The sequence below is a fragment of the Lucilia sericata genome, unplaced genomic scaffold (genome assembly GCF_015586225.1).
Source record: "Lucilia sericata isolate MDLA Ls3-8-SP2 unplaced genomic scaffold, ASM1558622v1 Contig000207F_arrow, whole genome shotgun sequence".
Taxonomy (NCBI): Eukaryota; Metazoa; Arthropoda; class Insecta; order Diptera; family Calliphoridae; genus Lucilia; species Lucilia sericata.
This window is the reverse complement of record NW_023994235.1, coordinates 71,146-98,512: the sequence shown is the minus strand read 5'-3', so window position 1 is coordinate 98,512 and position 27,367 is coordinate 71,146. Positions and strand designations below refer to the sequence as shown.

The 27,367-nt window shown below is 32.0% G+C and overlaps 4 protein-coding genes across 4 annotated transcripts; 3 read left to right on the top strand and 1 right to left on the bottom strand.

Annotated features, from left to right (window-relative positions):
• The first annotated feature begins 496 nt into the window (after window positions 1–496).
• LOC119602076 (cuticle protein-like) lies at window positions 497–1,236 on the top strand. Its single transcript, XM_037953402.1, has 2 exons — window positions 497–562; window positions 621–1,236. The coding sequence occupies exons 1-2, from the start codon at window positions 551–553 to the stop codon at window positions 1,158–1,160; spliced, it is 552 nt and encodes a 183-aa protein (XP_037809330.1). The 5' UTR covers window positions 497–550; the 3' UTR covers window positions 1,161–1,236.
• Window positions 1,237–4,284: 3,048 nt separating this feature from the next.
• LOC119602082 (cuticle protein-like) lies at window positions 4,285–5,001 on the top strand. Its single transcript, XM_037953408.1, has 2 exons — window positions 4,285–4,341; window positions 4,412–5,001. The coding sequence occupies exons 1-2, from the start codon at window positions 4,330–4,332 to the stop codon at window positions 4,928–4,930; spliced, it is 531 nt and encodes a 176-aa protein (XP_037809336.1). The 5' UTR covers window positions 4,285–4,329; the 3' UTR covers window positions 4,931–5,001.
• A 15,860-nt stretch (window positions 5,002–20,861) lies between these two features.
• On the bottom strand, window positions 20,862–21,418 carry LOC119602083. Its single transcript, XM_037953409.1, has 2 exons — window positions 21,353–21,418; window positions 20,862–21,295 (listed from the first exon to the last, which is right to left on the bottom strand). Exons 1-2 carry the CDS (start codon window positions 21,362–21,364, stop codon window positions 20,924–20,926), a joined length of 384 nt encoding a protein of 127 aa, XP_037809337.1. The 5' UTR covers window positions 21,365–21,418; the 3' UTR covers window positions 20,862–20,923.
• A 4,993-nt stretch (window positions 21,419–26,411) lies between these two features.
• LOC119602060 (retinin-like) lies at window positions 26,412–26,824 on the top strand. Its single transcript, XM_037953384.1, has 2 exons — window positions 26,412–26,423; window positions 26,500–26,824. Exons 1-2 carry the CDS (start codon window positions 26,412–26,414, stop codon window positions 26,818–26,820), a joined length of 333 nt encoding a protein of 110 aa, XP_037809312.1. The 3' UTR covers window positions 26,821–26,824.
• Window positions 26,825–27,367: the final 543 nt, after the last annotated feature.

Below are 27,367 nucleotides of genomic sequence, written 5' to 3'. Positions count from 1 at the left end.
TCGTTTTCGTTCGTTCGTTCGTTCGTTTTCGTTCGTTCTTCGTTCGTTCGTTCGTTTGTTCGTTCGTTGTTTTCGTTAAGTCGTTCGCGCTCTGTCTGCGTGTCCCCCTCTATTTCTTCTTCTTTTCGTTGTTCGTTCGGTGGCGCATCCTTGTCCCTTCTTCTTTTTCCTGCAATCCCCTTTTTTTCCTATAAATCCTTTTTCCTTTAAGAAATAGTTCCAGTTCTAATGTAAAAATGCTTCTGTGTTACAAACTGAATAGAATTCAGGTTATAAAAATACAATTGATATTTTTTTACACATTTGACAAAACGCATAATATTAATTCTGTAATTGTTTGACCATAATCAAGATTTTATAATGTTTGCCTTAAAAGAAATACAATAAGTTTTAACAACCAGTTACTAGTAATAAAGTAAGTTTAAGAAACCCCTAAAACATGCACATTAAAAAGAAATAAAAATGAGGTATATAAATGTGGCTGCTAATGTTGAAAATATCAACAGTTTAATTTTAAACTTTAAACAAACAATTCCCCTAAATCACCAAAATGTTCAAATTTGTAAGTTATTAAAAAAAATAATTTTTTCTAGCGAGTGTATACATATTTTTGGTTTTAGGTCGCTGTTTTTGCCTTAGTTGTTGTAGCCTCTGCTGCTCCTGGTTTCGTATCGGAAAGCCATCACTCCTTTGTACAACCTGCTGTTTTAACTAAAACTGCTGTTGTTGATACCAGTGCATCCTCGGCCATAACCCATCAAAGTTTCACCAATTTGGAGAAAAAAGTACCAGTTGTCCATAGCTATGCTGCTGCTCCTGTTGTAAAAACGGTTTCCTATGAATCAGCTCCCGTAGTAAAATCAGTTTCTTACTCTGCTCCGGTAGTAAAAACTGTTGCTCCCGTTGTTCACAGTTATGAATCAGCACCTGTAGTAAAATCAGTTTCTTACTCTGCTCCTGTAGTAAAAACTATTGCTCCTGTTGTCCATACATATGAATCTGCTCCCGTAGTTAAATCTGTTTCTTATGCTGCTGCTCCCGTTGTAAAATCTGTTCACACTTATGAATCTGCTCCTGTAGTTAAAACTGTTTCCTATAGCGCTCCTGTTGTGAAAACTTTTGTTTCCTCCCCCGTTACATACACCAAATTGCATCATTAAAAGTTGTTTTTAATAAACCCTGTTAGCAAATGTGATATATTTAGTTAACGATTTGAAATAAAGAGATTTTTTTTTATTGAAAAATATAGGTTTTTTATTTTTTCGACTTTTTGTCTAAAAACTGATTATAGTCTGTAGTCTTGAATATAATCTAGTCTTGAGTACAGACTTTTCTCTAGTCTTTAGTCTAGTCTACAATCCAGACTATAGTATATTTAGTATATAATCCAGACTTAGACTTTAGTCTATTCTATTGGCCAGACTATAGTACAGATTATAGCCAAAACTATAATCCGGACTATAGTCCAGACAATAGTCCGGAATTTAATCCAGACTATTGTCCCGTATATTGTTGAGACTAAAGTACAATTTATAGTCAAGTCTAAATTACAGTCCAAAATCAAGATTATAGTCCAATTTGTTAATAGTATAATCTAGTGCAGTCCAGACTATAGTCTAGTATAAATTACAAACTATAGTCCAGCCTATTGTCAAGAGGGGATACTTTTTCCTTTATCTAATGGTACCTTCTCAATTTTATAGTGGGAAACGAAACGAGACTAGACTATAGACTAGCAGCTATAGACAGACTACTATAGACAGACTATAGACTAGACTATAGACTAGACTATAGACTAGACTATAGACTAGACTATAGACTAGACTATAGACTAGACTATAGACTAGACTATAGACTAGACTATAGACTAGACTAGACTAGACTATAGACTAGACTATAGACTAGACTATAGACTAGACTATAGACTAGACTATAGACTAGACTATAGACTAGACTATAGACTAGACTATAGACTAGACTATAGACTAGACTAGACTATAGACTAGACTATAGACTAGACTAGACTATAGACTAGACTATAGACTAGACTATAGACTAGACTATAGACTAGACTATAGACTAGACTATAGACTAGACTATAGACTAGACTATAGACTAGACTATAGACTAGACTATAGACTAGACTATAGACTAGACTATAGACTAGACTATAGACTAGACTATAGACTAGACTATAGACTAGACTATAGACTAGACTATAGACTAGACTATAGACTAGACTATAGACTAGACTATAGACTAGACTATAGACTAGACTATAGACTAGACTATAGACTAGACTATAGACTAGACTATAGACTAGACTATAGACTAGACTATAGACTAGACTATAGACTAGACTATAGACTAGACTAGACTATAGACTAGACTATAGACTAGACTATAGACTAGACTATAGACTAGACTATAGACTAGACTATAGACTAGACTATAGACTAGACTATAGACTAGACTATAGACTAGACTATAGACTAGACTATAGACTAGACTATAGACTAGACTATAGACTAGACTATAGACTAGACTATAGACTAGACTATAGACTAGACTATAGACTAGACTATAGACTAGACTATAGACTAGACTATAGACTAGACTATAGACTAGACTATAGACTAGACTATAGACTAGACTATAGACTAGACTATAGACTAGACTATAGACTAGACTATAGACTAGACTATAGACTAGACTATAGACTAGACTATAGACTAGACTATAGACTAGACTATAGACTAGACTATAGACTAGACTATAGACTAGACTATAGACTAGACTATAGACTAGACTATAGACTAGACTAGACTAGACTATAGACTAGACTATAGACTAGACTATAGACTAGACTATAGACTAGACTATAGACTAGACTATAGACTAGACTATAGACTAGACTATAGACTAGACTATAGACTAGACTATAGACTAGACTATAGACTAGACTATAGACTAGACTATAGACTAGACTATAGACTAGACTATAGACTAGACTATAGACTAGACTATAGACTAGACTATAGACTAGACTATAGACTAGACTATAGACTAGACTATAGACTAGACTATAGACTAGACTATAGACTAGACTATAGACTAGACTATAGACTAGACTATAGACTAGACTATAGACTAGACTATAGACTAGACTATAGACTAGACTATAGACTAGACTATAGACTAGACTATAGACTAGACTATAGACTAGACTATAGACTAGACTATAGACTAGACTATAGACTAGACTATAGACTAGACTATAGACTAGACTATAGACTAGACTATAGACTAGACTATAGACTAGACTATAGACCAAACTATAGAATGTTAGAATGTTGAAGTTAGACTATAGTTCTAAATATAATATGCTGACATTTCTTGGATACATACTAATTTGGAGTCATCGTAATCTAACGTTATTTGTTTTAAAAACATTTGTTTTAAGAACAACCCAGTAAAAACTTTTATTACCATATAATGAGTTAAAATGCTAAAATTTACTTACACAACAGCATTTTAAGTCAATATTTTAACACGGTGTTGTCATGTATATAACACATTATTAGTAAGACCTTATTAGACAACTTCCATGTAATCCAGACGATATGTAGTAGTCATTGGAAAGTGTGTTGTTAGGTGAGTAATTACAATTGAAATCCATTACCTAGTTTTTGCTGGGAAATTAACAAAGTTAATTTAATAAATGGAATTTTTCCTGTTATCAAATATTCCAATAATATAATTTTTTAATACCTAAGGGCTATTATCCACAGTATATAATTTCAGATATTTTTTTGTGGAAAAATTATTATTGAAAAGTTATGATTGTGCAAATTAAAAAAGTGAACTAAAATCTATAATCGTGATTATCGAGAAAAACATTTACAATTATGAACTAAAAGATTATGAATAGAAAATGTTATAAAATGGTTTAATAATATAAAAAGTTTATGAAATAATAAATAATATAACTTTTCATTATTTAAGGATACTGCTATAGGGCAATGTTATTACAATTATAATTTATTATTCCTTTCAATTGCTTAATTAAAAACATAATATATTTAAATACATATCTGTAAATTAAAATTTATAAGTGACAGTGTACTGCTTTTAAATAGCTTAACCTTAAATTGTCTTGTATAACAATAAAATTTTCTTACTTCTTTTTTATTAGCTTAATAACTAAAACCAGTTAACTGTTAAAGTTCGAGCAAACAAAAAAAGTATAAAATATTCGCTGGTCTTTTTTCGAAGTATCAGTTTATCAAACTCCCTTTAAATTAAAACATTAAAGTAACTTTAACAAAAATGTTCAAATTTGTAAGTTATATTAAACATAAAAATAGGTTTAGTTTTTTTTTTAATTTTGTTCCTGTAACCATTTTAACAGATCGCTGTCTTTGCTTTGGCTGCTGTTGCCTCCGCTGCTCCTGGTTTTGTGTCTGAAAGCCATCACTCCTTTGTACAACCTGCTGTTTTAACTAAAACTGCTGTTGTTGATACCAGTGCTTCCTCGGCCATTACCCATCAAAGTTTCACCAATTTGGAGAAAAAAGTACCAGTTGTCCATAGCTATGCTGCTGCTCCTGTTGTAAAAACCGTTTCTTACGAAACTGCTCCCGTAGTCAAATCAGTTTCTTACTCCGCTCCCGTAGTAAAAACTGTTGCTCCCGTTGTTCACACTTATGAATCAGCACCAGTAGTAAAATCAGTTTCTTACTCTGCTCCTGCTATTCATACATATGAATCTGCTCCCGTAGTTAAATCAGTTTCTTATGCTGCTGCTCCCGTTGTAAAATCTGTTCACACTTATGAATCGGCTCCTGTAGTTAAAACCGTTTCCTATAGCGCTCCTGTTGTGAAAACTTTTGTCTCCTCTCCCGTTACTTACACCAAATTGCACCATTAAAAGTTGTTGTTAATAAATCCTGTTACAAAATGTGATATATTTAGTTAATGATTTGAAATAAAAATTATTTTTTTAATTGAAACAAATTTGATTTTTAGTTGATTTTTCGAAAAAATGGATTGTTGTATGTATGTAGCTCCGACTAAAATGTAGTCAATAGGAAAGACGTTTAACTAGTCTATAGTCCAATAAGGCAGACTATAGTCTAGAATATAGTCCAGACTATATTCTAGTTTCTAATCTATATTATATTCCAGACTATAGTACAGATTAATAATAATTAATAATAATATAGTCTATTCTATAGTCCAGACTATAGTCTATTCTATAGTCCAGACTATAGTCTATTCTATAGTCCAGACTATAGTCTATTCAATAGTCCAGACTATTGCCTATTCTATAGTCCAGACTATAGTCTATTCTATAGTCCAGACTATAGTCTATTATATAGTCCAGACTGTAGTCCATTCTATAGTCTAGACTATAGTCCATTCTATAGTCCAGACTATATTCTATTCTATAGTCCAGACTATAGTCTATTCTATAGTCCAGACTATGGTCTATTCTATAGTCCAGACTATAGTCTATTCTATAGTCCAGACTATAGTCTATTCCATAGTGCAGACTATAGTCTATTCTACTGTCCAGACTATAGTCTATTCTATAGTCCAGACTATAGTCTATTCTATAGTCCAGACTATAGTCTATGATATAGTCCAGACTATAGTCTATTCTATAGTCCATACTTCAAATGTAGTCCACTCTATAGTCCAGACTGTAGTTGTCTGTAGAACAGACTATAGTCTATTCTATACTTCAGAATATAGACTATTCTATAGTCCAGACTATAGTCTATTCTATAGTCCAGACTATAGTCTATTCTATAGTCCAGACTATAGTCTATTCTATAGTCCAGATTATAGTCTATGATATAGTCCATACTATAGTCTATTCTATAGTCCATACTGTTATCTATTATATAGTCTATTCTATACTTCAAATTACAGCCTACTCTATAGTCCAGCCTATAATCTATTCTATAATCCAGACTATAGTCTGTTCTATAGTCCAGACTATAGCCTATTCTATAGTCCAGACTATAGTCTATTCTATAGTCCAGACTATAGTCTATTCTATAGTCCAGACTATAGTCAATTATATGGTCCAGACTATAGTCTATTATGTGGTCCAGACTACAGTATATTCTATAGTCCAGACTGTAGTCTATTCTATACTCCAGATTATAGTCTATTCTATAGTCCAGACTATAGCCTATTCTATAGTCCAGAGTATAGTATATTCTATAGTCCATAATGTAATCTATTATAGAGTCTATTCTATACTGCAGCCTATAATTTTTTCTATAGTCGAGATCATAGTTTATTCAGTAGTCCAGACTATAGTATTAGCTATATGTATTCCAGACTGTAGTATATTCTATTGTCGAGATTATTGTCTATTCTGTTGTACAGACCATAGCTTAGTCCGGACCATAGTCTAGTCCGGACCATAGTCTAGTCCGGACCATAGTCTAGTCCGGACTGTAGTCCAGCGTTTAGTCTTGACTATAGTCTAAACTTTAGTGTAATTTGATATTCCACTAATGAAATCTCTAATCTTTAGACCAGGACAAAGTTATTAATATTTGATATGAAAATGTCTAGTTTATTTTTCGTACTATAGTCCAGATTATAAGATCCATGTTTTGATATATAAGTAATTCGAATAACTTTTTTTTATTTTCAGGTAAGAGGATAAATTCAATAAAATAATGCTAAATATGGAATAAGTTTTAAAGGTAATTGAAAAAGTAGTTTGAAATTTAATGAACAAATATTATACAAATCACACAAGTAACACAATTTTTGGGAAATACATATAAAAAATATATACTACAGTTACAAATTTATGTAATTAAACTATCGGTTGCATAAGTTTTAATGAAATACATAATATAATTTTTGATGTAATCTTATTCTTATTATTCAATATTAAATATTATCTAAGAAAATGTAAGAAATAGGCTCGACCTATATTAGAGAAGTCACCCCCTTAACATAATACTTGTCATCATATTGGATAAACTGCTATAATCGATTTAATTCTCATTGATTTGCGGATGCTAATGAATCAAATTTCGTTTTTAGGGGATAACCTTAAGTAACTCGAATGTGAATAAACTTTTTTCAGAAAGCACAATTACTAATATTTTAATGAAATCTACAGAGATTTTTTGACGTCATTTACTACACGTAGTAACCGTAGATAATTGTTATAGAAAACTAACCATAGCAATTGAATTTGTCACACAATTACTCTTTATTCTATTGATTGATTTTAGTTTATTATTCTATTTAACTTTTTGCATACAAAAAAATATTTTTGTATAAGAAAACAATGTTTTTAACAATATTCCTTGAAATTTTAACAAAAGAATAGGAAGTTCATTTGCAAACTAAAACAAACTTAGCGGCTTAAAATTTAAAAAGCGGAAGTAATTATGTTTTAAGAAATTGAAATGGATAACTAATAACTTTAATAATGATTTTTATTAAAATTGAGTTGAAAGTAGAACAATTGGACTTAATTAAGCTGGAGAGAGAAAAGAATAATTGTTAGACTATCGTTCACCTTAAATTTAGTTAAACAAATTCATCTTTTAACCTTGCTGAATTAAAGTTTACTTAGCTGAATTCCTTAAAGCTTAGATATTTCTACATTTTTGTTAAATTTTTTATTAATGGCCTATTTCTTCATTGCTGAATTACTTTAAACTCAGCTGAATAAAGGAATTTTTAACAATATTAAACAAACATAACAAAAAATTATTAATAAATTATTTTTAGCGTTAGCTGAATTCTGATTTTCTTAGCTGAATAAAGGAATTATTCACAATATTATACAAACTAAACAAAATATTGTTAATAAATTAATTAAAGTGTTAGCTGAATACTAATTTTCTCAGCTGAATTAAAACATCACGTTATAAATATGCAATGTACATGTAATCCCACATCAATTTATAATTTAATGACAACATTCGCAGCTGAATTGGATAAAACAATTCAGTTACAATTCCAAGATAAATGGACTTTTATGTTTTCACTCAAAAACCTTGATTTTTGGTGAGATATAAAAGTGATCACAGATAATCTTTATTTTGGCTCTATCTCTTCTAATTTCCAAGATAAATGGACTTTTATGTTTTCACTCAAAACATCGATTTCTGGTGAGATATAAGAGTGATCACAGATTATCCTTCTTTTGGCTCCAAGATAAATGGACTTTTCTAGTTTCCAAGATAACTGGACTTTTATGTTTTTATCCAAAACATCGATTTTTGGTGGGAAATAAAAGTGATCACAGATTATCTTTATTTTGGTTCTATCTCTTCTAGTTTCCAAAATAAATGGACTTTTATGTTTTCACTCAAAACATCGATTTTTGGTGAGATATAAGAGTGATCACAAATTATTTTTAGTTTGGCTCCATCTCTTCTAGTTTCCAAGATAAATGGACTTTTATGTTTTTATCCAAAACATCGATTTTTGGTGGGAAATAAAAGTGATCACAGATTATCTTTATTTTGTCTGTATCTCTTCTAGTTTCCAAAATAAATAGACTTTTATGTTTTCACTCAAAACATCAATTTTTGGTGAGATATAACAGTGATCACAGATTATTTTTAGTTTGGCTCCATCTCTTCTAGTTTCCAAGATAAATGGACTTTTATGTTTTCACTCAAAACATCGATTTTTGGTGGGAAATAAAAGTGATCACAGATTATCTTTATTTTGGCTCTATCTCTTCTAGTTTCCAAGATAAATGGACTTTTATGTTTTTATCCAAAACATCGATTTTTGGTGGGAAATAAAAGTGATCACAGATTATCTTTATTTTGTCTGTATCTCTTCTAGTTTCCAAAATAAATGGACTTTTATGTTTTCACTCAAAAAATCGATTTTTGGTGAGATATAACAGTGATCACAGATTATTTTTAGTTTGGCTCCATCTCTTCTAGTTTCCAAGATAAATGGACTTATATGTTTTCACTCAAAACATCGATTTTTGATGGGAAATAAAAGTGATCACAGATTATCTTTATTTTGGCTCTATCTCTTCTAGTTTCCAAGATAAATGGACTTTTATGTTTTCACTCAAAACATCGATTTTTGGTAAGATATAAGAGTGATCACAGACTATCTTTATTTTGGCTCTATCTCTTCTAGTTTCCAAGATAAATGGGCTTTTATGTTTTCACTCAAAATATCGATTTTTTGTGAGATATAAGAGTGATCACAGATTATCTTTATTTTGGCTTTATCTCTTCTAGTTTCCAAGATAAATGGACTTTTATGTTTTTATCCAAAACATCGATTTTTGGTGGGAAATAAAAGTGATCACACATTATTTTTAGTTTGGCTCTATATCTTCTAGTTTCCAAGATAAATGGACTTTTATGTTTTCACTCAAAACATCGATTTTTGGTGAGATATAAGAGTGATCACAGATTATCTTTAGTTTGGCTCTCTCTCTTTTAGTTTCCAAGATAAATGGACTTTTATGTTTTCACTCAAAAACATTGATTTTTCGTGGGAACTAAAAGTGATCACAGATTATCTTTATTTTGGCTCTATCTTTTCTAGTTTCCAAGATAAATGGACTTTTATGCTTTCACTCAAAAACATCGATTTTTGGTGGGAAATAAAAGTGATCACAGATTATCTTTATTTTGGCTCTATCTCTTCTGGTTTCCAAGATAAATGGACTTTTATGCTTTTACTCAAAAACATCGATTTTTGGTGGGAAATAAAAGTGATCACATATTATCTTTATATTGGCTCTATCTCTTCTAGTTTCCAAGATAAATGGACTTTTATATTTTCACTCAAAACATCGATTTTTGGTGAGATATAAGAGCGATCACAGATTATCTTTAGTTTCGCTCTATCTCTTCTAGTTTCCAAGATAAATGGACTTTTATGTTTTCACTCAAAACATAGATTTTTGGTGCGATATAACAGTGATCACAGATTATCTTTAGTTTGGCTCTATCTCTTCTAGTTTCAAGATAAATGGACTTTTATGTTTTTATCCAAAACATCGATTTTTAGTGGGAAATAAAAGTGATAACATATTATCTTTATATTGGCTCTATCTCTTCTAGTTTCCAAGATAAATGGACTTTTATGTTCTCACTCAAAATATCGATTTTTGGTGAGATATAAGAGTGATCACAAATTATCTTCAGTTTGGCTCTATCTCTTCTAGTTTCCAAGATAAATGGACTTTTATGTTTTCAATTAAAACATTGATTTTTGGTGGGAAATAAAAGTGATCACATATTATCTTTATTTTGGCTCTATCTCTTCTAGTTTCCAAGATAAATGGCCTTTTCTGTTTTTATCCAAAACATCGATTTTTGGTGGGAAATAAAAGTGATCACAGATTATCTTTATTTTGTCTGTATCTCTTCTAGTTTCCAAAATAAATAGACTTTTATGTTTTCACTCAAAACATCAATTTTTGGTGAGATATAAGAGTGATCACAGATTATCTTTAGTTTGGCTTTATCTCTTCTAGTTTCCAAGATAAATGAACTTTTATGTTTTCACTCAAAAACATCGATTTTGGTGGGAATGACAAGTGATCACAGACTATCTTTATTTTGGCTCTATCTCTTCTAGTTTCCAAGATAAATGGACTTTTATGTTTTCAATTAAAACATCGATTTTTTGTGAGATATAAGAGTGATCACAGATTATCTTTATTTTGGCTCTATCTCTTCTAGTTTCCAAGATAAATGGACTTTTATGTTTTTATCCAAAACATCGATTTTTGGTGGGAAATAAAAGTGATCACAGATTATCTTTATTTTGTCTGTATCTCTTCTAGTTTCCAAAATAAATAGACTTTTATGTTTTCACTCAAAACATCAATTTTTGGTGAGATATAACAGTGATCACAGATTATTTTTAGTTTGGCTCCATCTCTTCTAGTTTCCAAGATAAATGGGCTTTTATGTTTTCACTCAAAACATCTCTAGTTCTATCTCTTCTAGTTTCCAAGATAAATGGACTTTTATGTTTTTATCCAAAACATCGATTTTTGGTGGGAAATAAAAGTGATCACAGATTATCTTTATTTTGTCTGTATCTCTTCTAGTTTCCAAAATAAATGGACTTTTATGTTTTCACTCAAAACATCGATTTTTGGTGAGATATAACAGTGATCACAGATTATTTTTAGTTTGGCTCCATCTCTTCTAGTTTCCAAAATAAATGGACTTTTATGTTTTCACTCAAGACATCGATTTTTGGTGAGATATAACAGTGATCACAGATTATTTTTAGTTTGGCTCCATCTCTCCTAGTTTCCAAGATAAATGGACTTATATGTTTTCACTCAAAACATCGATTTTTGATGGGAAATAAAAGTGATCACAGATTGTCTTTATTTTGGCTCTATCTCTTCTAGTTTCCAAGATAAATGGACTTTTATGTTTTCACTCAAAACATCGATTTTTGGTAAGATATAAGAGTGATCACAGACTATCTTTATTTTGGCTCTATCTCTTCTAGTTTCCAAGATAAATGGGCTTTTATGTTTTCACTCAAAATATCGATTTTGGTGGGAACGACAAGTGATCACAGATTATCTTCATTTTGGCTCTATCTCTTCTAGTTTCCAAGATAAATGGACTTTTATGTTTTCAATTAAAACATTGATTTTTTGTGAGATATAAGAGTGATCACAGATTATCTTTATTTTGGCTCTATCTCTTCTAGTTTCCAAGATAAATGGACTTTTATGTTTTTATCCAAAACATCGATTTTTGGTGGGAAATAAAAGTGATCACAGATTATCTTTATTTTGGCTCTATCTCTTCTAGTTTCCAAGATAAATGGACTTTTATGTTTTCACTCAAAACATCGATTTTCGATGGGAAATAAAAGTGATCACAGATTATCTTTGTTTTGGCTCTATCACTTCTAGTTTTCAAGATAAATGGACTGTTATGTTTTCGCTCAAAACATCGATTTTTGGCGGAAAATAAAAGTGATCACAGATTATCTTTAGTTTGGCTCTATCTCTTCTAGTTTACAAGGTAAATGGACTTTTATGTTTTCACTCAAAACATCGATTTTTGGTGAGATATAAGATTGATCACAGATTATCTTTAGTTTGGCTCTATCTCTTCTAGTTTATCTTTGTTTTGGCTCTATCTTTAGTTTGGACCTATCTCTTCTAGTTTCCAAGATAAATGGACTCTTATGTTTTCAAACAAAACATCGATTTTTGGTGGGAAATAAAAGTGATCACATATTATCTTCATTTTGGCTCTATCTCTTCTAGTTTCGAAGATAAATGTACTTTTATTTTATCATCTAAAACATAGATTTTTGGTGAGTTATAAGAGTGATCACAGATTATCTTTAGTTTGGCTCTATCTCTTCTAGTTTCCAAGATAAATGGACTTTTATGTTTTCAATTAAAACATTGATTTTTGGTGGGAAATAAAAGTGATCACAGATTATCTTTATTTTGGCTCTATCTCTTCTTGTTTCCAAGATAAATGGACTTTTATGTTTTTATCCAAAACATCGATTTTTGGTGGGAAATAAAAGTGATCACAGATTATCTTTATTTTGGCTCTATCTCTTCTAGTTTCCAAGATAAATGAACTTTTATGTTTTCACTCAAAAACATTGATTTTTGGTGAGATATAAGAGTGATCACAGATTATCTTTAGTTTGGCTCTATCTCTTCTAGTTTCCAAGATAAATGGACTTTTATGTTTTCACTCAAAACATCCATTTTTGGTGAGATATAAGAGTGATCACAGATTATCTTTAGTTTGGCTCTATCTCTTCTAGTTTCCAAGATAAATGGACTTTTATGTTTTCACTCAAAACATATCTCTTCTAGTTTCCAAGATAAATGGACATTCACGTTTTTATCCAAAAACATCGATTTTGGTGGGAAATAAAAGTGATCACATATTATCTTTATTTTGGCTCTATCTCTTCTAGTTTCCTAGATAAATGGACTTTTATGTTTTCGCTCAAAACATCGATTTTTGGTGAGATATAAGAGTGATCACAGATTATCTTTATTTTGGCTCTATCTCTTCTAGTTTCCGAGATAAATGGACTTTTATGTTTTCACTCAAAACATCGATTTTTGTTGAGATATAAGAGTGATCACAGATTATCTTTATTTTGTCTCTATCTCTTCTAGTTTCCAAGAAAAATGGACTTTTATGTTTTCACTCAAAACATCGATTTTTTGTGAGATATAAGAGTGATAAATGGACTTTTATGTTTTTATCCAAAACATCGATTTTTGGTGAGATATAAAAGTGACCACAGATTATCTTTAGTTTGGCTCTATCTCTTCTAGTTTCCAAGATAAATGGACTTTTATGTTTTTATCCAAAACATCGATTTTGGGTGAGATATAAGAGTGATCACAGATTATCTTTAGTTTGGCTCTATCTCTTCTAGTTTCCAAGATAAATAGACTTTTATGTTTTCATCCAAAACATCGATTTTTGGTGAGATATAAGGGTGATCACAGATTATCTTTAGTTTGGCTCTATCTCTTCTAGTTTCCAAGATAAATGAACTTTTATGTTTTTATCCAAAACATCGATTTTTGGTGAGATATAAGGGTGATCAGAGATTACCTTTAGTTTTGCTCTATCTCTTCTAGTTTCCAAGATAAATGAACTATTATGTTTTTATCCAAAACATCGATTTTTGGTGAGATATAAGAGTGATCACAGATTATCTTTAATTTGGCTCTATCTCTTCTAGTTTCCAAGATAAATGGACTTTTATGTTTTTATCCAAATCATCGATATTTGGTGAGATGCAAGAGTGAGTACAGATTATCTTTAGTTTGGCTCTATCTCTTCTAGTTTCCAAGATAAATAGACTTTTATGTTTTTATCCAAAACATCGATTTTTGGTGAGATATAAGAGTGATCACAGATTATCTTTGCTGAAGATTGAAATCACTAAAGTAAAATTGTTAATTTAAAATGTTAGCTGAATTATATATAACACTGCTGAATGCCAAGGAGATATTATGAGAATTATATATTTAGGGATTAATTTAAAATGTTAGCTGAATTATATATAACACTGCTGAATGCCAAGGAGATATTATGAGAATTATATATTTAGGGATTTTTCACTGAATTAGTTTGAAGGTAGCTGTATTAAAGTAATGCCACTATGCTGAATTACAGTAAAACTTAATAATCCACTATTCCGTTGCAAAAAATCCGTACTCCTTTTCACTAAAAATTATTTCAATTCAAGTTTCATTTAAACTTTTTCTCTTAATTCCTCTTGACTATCTTCTTAACGCAATTGTTATTGATATTTACTTTGTTATTCCACTTCAATTAAGAATTTCTTACTTGTAAATCAATATTGATTCATATATAATTTATTCATTCATTTATTTTAACATTTCCTAAAAGCTCTCATTATCACCAACATTATTTATCAGCACTCAAGTGGCACTTGTTGCAAACATGAAAAAAGTTAAGTGTAAGAAAAATCCTAAATCCAAAGCTGCCATCAGCAGTCAGACACAAACAAGAAAGTATAGCAGCAACATTTGTTTACCACAACAGATGTTGTCTTCCACAAACAACTGAGGTTTCATTTCGTTCTCTTCAATGGTAAAATTCGAAATCACTGCTCGATGTGGTTTTACAATCTGATGCATACTGGTGTAATCAGCCGTAATGATAAGGGGAGTTGCATATGTAAATGATTTTTAAAATTTTTAACCGTAATTGTATTAAATCTGAAAAAATGATTGGAAAATTTCTTATTTCTGAACTTTAAATCCCTTTCATATAAAATGTCCCCCACCATATGGAAGTGTGTAAACCAGATGTGGAAAACTGCAATTTTTAAATCAAAATAACCTCGACTACGGTATAGACAAGACTATATATTAGACTAGACTAGACTAAGACTAGACTATAGACTAGACTATAGACTAGACTATAGACTAGACTATAGACTAGACTATAGCCTAGACTATAGACTAGACTATAGCCTAGACTATAGCCTAGACTATAGACTAGACTATAGACCAGACTATAGACTAGACTATAGACTAGACTATAGACTAGACTATAGACTAGACTATAGACTAGACTAGACTATAGACTAGACTATAGACTAGACTAGACTATAGACTAGACTATAGACTAGACTATAGACTAGACTATAGACTAGACTATAGACTAGACTATAGACTAGACTATAGACTAGATAGACTATAGACTAGACTATAGACTAGACTATAGACTAGACTAGACTATAGACTAGACTATAGACTAGACTATAGACTAGACTATAGACTAGACTAGACTAGACTAGACTAGACTAAGACTAGACTATAGACTAGACTATAGACTAGACTATAGACTAGACTATAGACTAGACTATAGACTAGACTATAGACTAGACTATAGACTAGACTATAGACTAGACTATAGACTAGACTATAGAGACTATGACCTATAGACTAGACTATAGACTAGACTATAGACTAGACTATATAGACTAGACTATAGACTAGACTATAGACTAGACTATAGACTAGACTATAGACTAGACTATAGACTAGACTATAGACTAGACTAGACTAGTAGACTAGACTATGACTAGACTATAGACTAGACTATAGACTGACTATAGACTATAGACTAGACTATAGACTAGACTATAGACTAGACTATAGACTGACTATAGCTTAGACTATAGACTAGACTATAGACTGACTATAGACTAGACTATAGACTAGACTATAGACTAGACTATAGACTAGACTATAGACTAGACTATAGACTAGACTATAGACTAGACTATAGACTAGACTATAGACTAGACTATAGACTAGACTATAGACTAGACTATAGACTAGACTATAGACTAGACTATAGACTATAGACTAGACTATAGACTATAGACTAGACTATAGACTAGACTATAGACTAGACTATAGACTAGACTATAGACTAGACTATAGACTAGACTATAGACTAGACTATAGACTAGACTATAGACTAGACTATAGACTAGACTATAGACTAGACTATAGACTAGACTATAGACTAGACTATAGACTAGACTATAGACTAGACTATAGACTAGACTATAGACTAGACTATAGACTAGACTATAGACTAGACTATAGACTAGACTATAGACTAGACTATAGACTAGACTATAGACTAGACTATAGACTAGACTATAGACTAGACTATAGACTAGACTATAGACTAGACTATAGACTAGACTATAGACTAGACTATAGACTAGACTATAGACTAGACTATAGTAGACTATAGACTAGACTATAGACTAGGACTATAGACTAGACTATAGACTAGACTATAGACTAGACTATAGACTAGACTATAGACTAGATATAGACTAGACTATAGACTAGACTATAGACTAGACTATAGACTAGACTATAGACTAGACTATAGACTACTATAGACTAGACTATAGACTAGACTATAGACTAGACTATAGACTAGACTATAGACTAGACTATAGACTAGACTATAGACTAGACTATAGACTAGACTATAGACTAGACTATAGACTAGACTATAGACTAGACTATAGACTAGACTATAGACTAGACTATAGACTAGACTATAGACTAGACTATAGACTAGACTATAGACTAGGACTATAGACTAGACTATAGACTAGACCATAGACTAGACTATAGACTAGACTATAGACTAGACTATAGACTAGACTATAGACTAGACTATAGACTAGACTATAGACTAGACTATAGACTAGACCATAGACTAGACTATAGACTAGACTATAGACTAGACTATAGACTAGACTATAGACTAGACTATAGACTAGACTAGACTATAGACTAGACTATAGACTAGACTATAGACTAGACTATAGACTAGACCATAGACTAGACTATAGACTAGACTATAGACTAGACTATAGACTAGACTATAGACTAGACTATAGACTAGACTATAGACTAGACTATAGACTAGACTATAGACTAGACTATAGACTAGACTATAGACTAGACTATAGACTAGACTATAGACTAGTCTATAGTCTAGTCTATAGTCTAGTCTAGTCTAGTCTATAGTCTAGTCCATAGTCTAGTCTATAGTCTAGTCTATAGTCTAGTCTATAGTCTAGTCTATAGTCTAGTCTATAGTCTAGTCTATAGTCTAGTCTATAGTCTAGTCTATAGTCTAGTCTATAGTCTAGTCTATAGTCTAGTCTATAGTCTAGTCTATAGTCTAGTCTATAGTCTAGTCTATAGTCTAGTCTATAGAGTATAGACTTAATTTTCCATACCTGGTATAAATCATGAAAAGTGTGTTTATTAGATGCTTGTTTTGTTGGTCGCGTAGCATAATTGATTTGTTTAAATTGAGCATAAAAGTGGTTAAATAAATCAAAAAGCAAAAGACAAGCAAATAAAAAAATGCCAATAAAAAATCTTAATAAAAAAAATTTACATAAAATAAGTTTACAATCAAAGATACAGCAACTTCAACTACAAACACACTCATACGCACTACATACATTCGAACATTACAATCTTTGAAATGCATCTTTTTTTAAAGAAACGATAAAAAGCTCAGCATTTTTTCGTCGTGGGGAATTACAGATTATTTTTTTGAGATTTTTTTTTGTAGTTTTTTTAATTATATTTTTATGATTGTGGGTTAAGTACAAGAGTTACATTAAAGTTAACGTTTTTACCTTGACATTAGGGCCACACATTGTTGTTGTTGCGGCTTAATGTAAATTGTAATTGTTTTTTTGGTATTTTTATTTTATTGTTTTCATGATTTTTCCAATCTGTCCTATTATTATCGTATTCAATCATTTTTGTTGTTTTTGGTTATTTGTTACAAAATTTATAGAACTTTTTTGTTTAAAATTGTTGATTTTAAGTGTGATTGTTTGGGCTGTCGTTTTGCATCCTTGGACTTTTGTTTAATATATTTTTTGGAGGTTTCATTACATGATTTTATAAGTGAAGAATTATTTACATGTTTTGGCTAAATCAGGGCTATTAATTGATTTTATTTTGTATGACATGTTTATAGTTATACTTTTAAGTATCAAATTGTTATTAATTTATGTTGTTTGTTTGAAGATTGTGTAATTAATTTTTAAATGTTGCAATCAATGTCATTGCTGTAATTTCTGATCTATCTAAGTCAACTTTGTAAACAAACTTCAGCTAACGATGAAATCAGCTATGTATTTCATTTCTTGTAATAGTCCTCAATGCAGATATCCCCTCAAAATATCGTTAATGCCGAGACCTTAATATAACTGGAATCACTCTTATGTGCTCAAAATGTAAAGTTAGTTGAATGTCTGCCCGTGTGTATGAGTCGAAGTTAACACCTGCCGTGTAGGCTTATTTCACAGTGGCACTTTTACAACCACAGGGTGAGTTTGTCAGATGGCTCACCACTGCATCTTTGTGCTTCATAAATGCCGCTAGCTATTTTTGTACATAGTTCTGCCTGTCAAGTACTCGAGCTATCTAATCTCTGACCATATCTGACCCGTTGCGTAACATCCGAGATGTAAAAACATCACTTACGTTTACAAACACACAGATTATTTTATTGATTCGGCAGCACCACTTAGATATATAATCGGTAGACCGAAATATGAATCTATCATATATGTCTGGGACTTGTTCATACTCACAAAGAACACACTGTTGTAAATCTGGTATTAACAGAATTAACACTGTATATACCCTGACAAGGAAGGAAAATTCAAATTGTAGAAGATTTAACCCAGCACATTTCTCATTTATCCAAAACATTTTTTAAAAAAAACATCAGTTACATTCACACTAGTTATAGGGATGTGTGAGGTCCCCTAAATTATATTAGATTTGACACCAACTCATTTACACCGCTTAGTTCCACAGTCACTCTTCTGCAGGGGTAATGTCGAGTGCTTTACGTGGACACCTGCCTTGTTGTACTATTCCACGGTGATCTTTTTCAACTACTGGGTGAGCTTTTCTAAGGACTCATCACCGCCCCATTGTACTTCTTACACGCAGGTGGCAATTTTCATATATGGAATTTCCGGTCCAGTATACAAGCACTTTGCTCAAGTACTCGAGCTATCTATTCTCTTGCCATAGTAGTCCCGATGGGGAATGACAGATGCCATGAGTTAAGTTTAATCTAACCTTGACAAGGAAAAGGAAATCACTAGTTTAGAGTCAATGAACAACTCAACATCAAACCCGATTGATGTTGTGAGGAATACTCATATCTCTAGAGCATTCTCATCATCTAAGACTCACCCCAGTGCATTCCTTGCACCCTAGACCGAAACATGGATTCATTTTTAATTGTCTAGACTTATTTCAGTGGCCACAAAGAACTACTGTGATAAGTTGAACATGTTTTAGAGTAAACTCCATAACACTCAACCATGAAGGAAAATCATTGATAAATTAAAGATTAAGGTATTAACAACTCCGCCACCATCTCACTCCGTTTCGCCTAGAAACAAGGAACGGTAACAGAAACTTATCCCAAAAATTTATGGTTCACGGTGTATCAATCTTTTAACCAGGGTTTCTGTTGTCTCTGCAACATAATCGAACTCATACCGAATTATAGAGTTTACCGTGGTTCAGTCTTTTAACCAACATTATCTTTCCGCTAGTTTGGGTTTAAACCACAGTCAGCTCGTGGAAAACCTCTCCAATAGACGGGATAAGACAAAGTCCGAAACACTGTTTTGTAGGCTACCGATTCGCGTGGTACCTCATTATAAGGCTCCCTTGTTCGACCCCAGGTCAAATCCTTTCCCCCAGATTACAATAACACCAAGAGGAGAAATATCATAAAGGTAACATGCCCCGGGGGAGAACTGAAATAAGTTTTCAAATACACAAGATATCTGCGAGATCAAAATGGGATCTTAGACCTCCTATTACATCTATTAGCACTACGTCAACCTAAGCTCTGAAAACATAACTGGATATTCCCCCAATTTAAACGCAGCAACCGAACAATTTTTATTCATTTTATTCGAGTTCAACAAAGGTAGCAACAGGTGTTTTCCAGACTTATTGGACGGCTATACGCAAACACCAGAGGTTTCCGATTATATATCGGGAATTGTTAGATATTGATTCCACAAGAAAGATGAATATTTTTTCATCGTAGTGCAACCCCCTGCTGGAATCTATTGTTACTGGATGAGTAATAGAGTCTGATTATCTACAATGAAAACTCAGAACCCACATATACTACGCTATATCTAATCACTACCTTCCAGGTGGAACTTCGTTCCATCACAGAATGTGTAAAATGGATTGAGTTGATAATGGCGTCAACAGTAGCAATTGGACTGTAATCGATGCGTAAACGAAAACTCTTCTAGTGCTTAGTACTACATACTATTGATGAGGGTATAATTGGTACGATAATCCCCAATGAAAGGGCACATGTGCTTTGAAGGGAGCTTCAAGAAGTTAACCTGAATAATGTAATACCGTTCAACCCAAAGATGGGAAAGAAAATCTCACACGGTCCCTTGGAATAATGGAAAGGAGGGTATAAGGCTAGGAGGACATCAACATTTTATGCATTGAACCCATCGAGAGGAGGGTAAGAAGTTTCCTGAAATTAGAATGATGGTACCTATCCTTTACTGCAAATTGTGCAAAATTGGACAAATGAATTCAGACAAGACCAGATCAGAATGACATCATTAAATTGATCAATTTTGACAATTGTTGGTAGTAAACTTTGTTGACCCAAGATCTAATATGATATTCAAAATGTGGCCTAGTTCCATTTAAAAAATTTTTTTATAAAAAACAAATTAACAAATTTTCATTTTTTACAAATTTATTTAACAAAAAATCATAATTAACATTTCCTAATAAATGGACTTAATGATGGTGATGATGTACAGATACAACAGGAGCACTGTGTACAACTGGTACAGAGTGTACAACAGGAGCAGAGTGATAAGTGTGTACAACAGGAGTATGAACAGTCTTCACTACAGGAACAACAGGTTGAACAGTCTTCACAACAAGAGGAGCAGTATGAACTGTAGTCTTAACAACAGGACCCAAAACTGGTTGAACAACTGAGGTTTTGCCATGGACTTGAGTAATGCTTTGGTGTGATACGGCAGAAGGTGAAGAATGAACAACATGACCTACTTTGGCCAAGGCGGGTTCATGGACAACATGATGAGTGGCCACTAAACCGGCAGAAGCAGCAGAGATCAAGCACAAGGAAGCGAAAATGGCGGCCTGCAGAAAAAAATGGTATGTTAGAAATCGAATAATATTTTTTAAATTTTAACTTACAAATTTGAACATTTTGTAGATTTTTTAATGATATTTGTTATGTTTTCAATATTAAATTGAGTTGTTAACTGATGCTGTTTATTTGTTGATTTGGAGTTTATATATGATTTCGTAATGTTGTCTTAAACGTATTGTTACTATGCTTTAATTATTAACATCTTGGTTTGTTTACCATAAAACCAGAAAAAAAGAATTATCTGGAGAGAAGTGATTCTTTGTGTTTATTTCGGGTAAACTAAACAGTAGCATAGTAGTAGCACCTTTAATGATGATGACCTTCATTTCTCTTAACCGAATTACTTCAAAAATAAAACTTCTCTTTACTCACACTACTGACCCATTAAAATCGTGACGTTAAGTATGATTGTTTTGATGTATGAGCTGTATATTGTAACTGTTGATATTCATTTTAATTCAATTAAACGTTTTGGCTGCAGTAACGGTTCAGTTCGACTATAGGTTAGACTGTAGCTTGGACTATTAGACTAGACTATAGACCTAGACTAGCTAGACTATAGACTAGATAGACTAGACTATAGACTAGACTATAGACTAGACTATAGACTAGACTAGACTATAGACTAGACTATAGACTAGACTATAGACTAGACTATAGACTAGACTATAGACTAGACTATAGATAGACTATAGACTAGACTATAGACTAGACTATAGACCTAGACTATAGACTAGACTATAGACTAGACTATAGACTAGACTATAGACTAGACTATAGACTAGACTATAGACTAGACTATAGACTAGACTATAGACTAGACTATAGACTAGACTATGACTAGACTATAGACTAGACTATAGACCTAGACTATAGACTAGACTATAGACTAGACTATAGACTAACTATAGACTAGACTATAGACTAGACTATAGATCTAGACTATAGACTAGACTATAGACTAGACCTATAGACTAGACTATAGACTAGACTATAGACTAGACTATAGACTAGACTATAGACTAGACTATAGACTAGACTATTAGACTAGTACTATAGCTAGATCTAATAGTACTAGAACTATAGACTAGACTATAGACTAGATCTATAGACTAGACTATAGACTAGACTATAGTATCTAGACTAGTCTAGACTATAGACTACTATAGACTAAGACTACTAGACTAGACTATAGACTAAGACTATAGACTAGACTATAGACTAGACTAGACTATAGACTAGACTATAGACTAGACTATAGACTAGACTATAGACTAGACTATAGACTAGACTATAGACTAGACTATAGACTAGACTATAGACTAAGACTATAGACATAGACTATAGACTAGACTATAGACTAGACTATAGACTAGACTATAGACTAGACTATAGACTATACTATAGACTAGACAGAGACTAGACTATAGACTAGACTATAGACTAGACCTATAGACTAGACTATAGACTAGACTATAGAATAGACTATAGACTAGACTATAGACTAGACTATAGACTAACTATAGACTAGACTATAGACTAGACTATAGACTAGACTATAGACTAGACTATAGACTAGACTATAGACTAGACTATAGACTAGACTATAGACTAGACTATAGACTAGACTATAGACTAGACTATAGACTAGACTATTAGACGAGACTATAGACTAGACTATAGACTAGACTATAGACTAGACTATAGACTAGACTATAGACTAGACTATAGACTAGACTATAGACTAGACTATAGACTAGACTATAGACTAGACTATAGACTAGACTATAGACTAGACTATAGACTAGACTATAGACTAGACTATAGACTAGACTATAGACTAGACTATAGACTAGACTATAGACTAGACTATAGACTAGACTATAGACTAGACTATAGACTAGACTATAGACTAGACTATAGACTAGACTATAGACTAGACTATAGACTAGACTATAGACTAGACTATAGACTAGACTATAGACTAGACTATAGACTAGACTATAGACTAGACTATAGACTAGACTATAGTACTAGACTATAGACTAGACTATAGACTAGACTATAGACTAGACTATAGACTAGACTATAGACTAGACTATAGACTAGACTATAGACTAGACTATAGACTAGACTATAGACTAGACTATAGACTAGACTATAGACTAGACTATAGACTAGACTATAGACTAGACTATAGACTAGACTATAGACTAGACTATAGACTAGACTATAGACTAGACTATAGACTAGACTATAGACTAGACTACTATAGACTAGACTATAGACTAGACTATAGACTAGACTATATGACTAGACTATAGACTAGACTATAGACTAGACTATAGACTAGACTATAGATAGACTATAGACTAACTAAGACTAGACTATAGACTAACTATAGTCTAGACTATAGACTAGACTAAGATAGACTATAGACTAGACTATAGACTAGACTATAGACTAGACTATAGAACTAGACTATAGACTAGACTATAGACTAGACTATAGACTGACTATAGACTAGACTAATAGACTAGACATAGACTAGACTATAGACTAGACTATAGACTAGACATAGACTAGACTATAGACTAGACTATGACTAGACTATAGACTAGACTTAGACTAGCTATAGTACTAGACTATAGACTAGACTATAGTACTAGACTATAGACTAGACTATAGACTAGACTATAGACTAGACTAGAGACTAGACTATAGACTAGACTATAGACTAGACTATAGACTAGACTATAGACTAGACTATAGACTAGACTATAGACTAGACTATAGACTAGACTATAGACTAGACTATAGACTAGACTATAGACTAGACTATAGACTAGACTATAGACTAGACTATAGACTAGACTATAGACTAGACTATAGACTAGGACTATAGACTAGACTATAGACTAGACATAGACTAGACTAGACTATAGACTAGACTATAGACTAGACTATAGACTAGACTATAGACTAGACTATAGACTAGACTATAGACTAGACTATAGACTAGACTATAGACTAGACTATAGACTAGACTATAGACTAGACTATAGACTAGACTATAGACTAGACTATAGACTAGACTATAGACTAGACTATAGACTAGACTATAGACTAGACTATAGACTAGACTATAGACTAGACTATAGACTAGACTATAGACTAGACTATAGACTAGACTATAGACTAGACTATAGACTAGACTATAGACTAGACTATAGACTAGACTATAGACTAGACTATAGACTAGACTATAGACTAGACTATAGACTAGACTATAGACTAGACTATAGACTAGACTATAGACTAGACTATAGACTAGACTATAGTACTAGACTATAGACTAGACTATAGACTAGACTATAGACTAGACTATAGACTAGACTATAGACTAGACTATAGACAGACTATAGACTAGACTATAGACTAGACTATAGACTAGACTATAGACTAGACTATAGACTAGACTATAGACTAGACTATAGTTTAGTCTATAGTCTAGTCTATAGTCTAGTCTATAGTCTAGTCTACAGTCTAGACTATAGACTAGACTATAGACTAGACTATAGACTAGACTATAGACTAGACTATAGACTAGACTATAGACTAGACTATAGACTAGACTATAGACTAGACTATAGACTAGACTATAGACTAGACTATAGACTAGACTATAGACTAGACTATAGACTAGACTATAGACTAGACTATAGACTAGACTATAGACTAGACTATAGACTAGACTATACTAGACTATAGACTAGACTATATACTAGACTATAGACTAGACTATAGACTAGACTATAGACTAGACTATAGACTAGACTATAGAATAGACTATAGACTAGACTATAGACTAGACTATAGACTAGACTATAGACTAGACTATAGACTAGACTATAGACTAGACTATAGACTAGACTATAGACTAGACTATAGACTAGACTATAGACTAGACTATAGACTAGACTATAGACTAGACTATAGACTAGACTATAGACTAGACTATAGACTAGACTATAGACTAGACTATAGACTAGACTATAGACTAGACTATAGACTAGACTATAGACTAGACTATAGACTAGACTATAGACTAGACTATAGACTAGACTATAGACTAGACTATAGACTAGACTATAGACTAGACTATAGACTAGACTATAGACTAGACTATAGACTAGACTATAGACTAGACTATAGACTAGACTATAGACTAGACTATAGACTAGACTATAGACTAGACTATAGACTAGACTATAGACTAGACTATAGACTAGACTATAGACTAGACTATAGACTAGACTATAGACTAGACTATAGACTAGACTATAGACTAGACTATAGACTAGACTGTAGACTAGACTATAGACTAGACTATAGACTAGACTATAGACTAGACTATAGACTAGACTATAGACTAGACTATAGACTAGACTATAGACTAGACTATAGACTAGACTATAGACTAGACTATAGACTAGACTATAGACTAGACTATAGACTAGACTAGAAGACTATAGACGTAGACTGTAGACTAGACTATAGACTAGACTATAGACTAGACTATAGACTAGACTGTAGACTAGACTATAGACTAGACTATAGACTAGACTATAGACTAGACTATAGACTAGACTATAGACTAGACTATAGACTAGACTATAGACTAGACTAAAGTGTAGGGTATTTCTTATAACGTAATATTTATTATCTGTTTTATAAAATATTCATGTTCATTAAAATCTCCTTACGTACTTATGTTGTCCCGATTTTTATCTTTAATCCAACAAGGCATTCGGTAACGGCATGAATATTTACAGCATATTACAAGTTTTTTATCTTTATTGAATTGATGGTTTGAATTACTTACATTCAAGGTAGTCACTTATTGATAAAAGAAGTGGGAGAAAAAAAAAACAAACAAAATGCACTTAAGTGAAGTTGTAACCATTAACAACATAGCTTAATGTAAATATATAAAAGCCTTAAACTTTTAAGGGATTTACAACAGTTGTGATTCACACATTTTACCAAACACTTGTTAAAGTTCTTCTTAAAATTGTTATTAATTAAAGAAAAAAAGTCAATATGTTTAAATTTGTAAGTTATTTTATTAAAATAATTATTTTTTTAAATTTGTTTAAAATTTTATATCATATTTAAAAAATCTCTTTAGGCATGCATTTTCGCCACCCTGTGCTTGTTATCGGTTGCCAGTGCTGGTTTGATAACTACTCATCATGTTGTACATGAACCCGCTTTAGCCAAAGTTGGGCACATAGTTCATTCTTCGCCCTCGGCTGTTTCTCATCAGAGTATTACTCAGGTCCATAGTAAAACTTCAGTAGTTGAACCTCTTTTGACTCCTGTTGTTAAGACTACCATTCATAGTGCTCCCGTGGTGCATGCACCAGTTGTTCATACTTATCATTCGGCTCCTGTTGTTCACTCAGTTCCGGTCGTGCACTCATCACCTTTGGTTACAGTTCATCATTAAATGAACCTTTAGCATTTTTTTTTTTTTTATATTAATTTTTACCTTAAATAAATTTTTATGTTCAAAAAAAATCTTTCCCTCTGACTCTATTCACTTTGTATATATTAGGATTTTTAACAATCTACCCGAAAAACAAGGGCCATCTTGAGGTATGCCGGCACCCAGGGTGCAACAGTATTTGAGGGCCCTTTAATAGTTTAAAAAAGAAAATCATATTTTTATCTTATAATATCAGCTATAATAGGATGTACCTTGGCAATTTTTTTCTAGCAATATCTCTCAAACGATCAGTACAGAATAAGAGAAAAATAAAAGGTAGTTTTTTGAAAGGGCCTCATTTTTCTACCTGTGATTGAAAATCTTGTTTTTATGACAGTATGTTAAAAAATTGTCTGGAATTTTTAAGATCCATTCCAAAAAAAAAATTGGAAATATTTTTTTTACAAATTATACTGAGGTCTCGCCTTATACTTCTTTTGATTCGTCCGTGAATAATACTTGATCCGCCCTTTCTCGGTCTGGACTGAGACCAGTGGGATAAATTTAA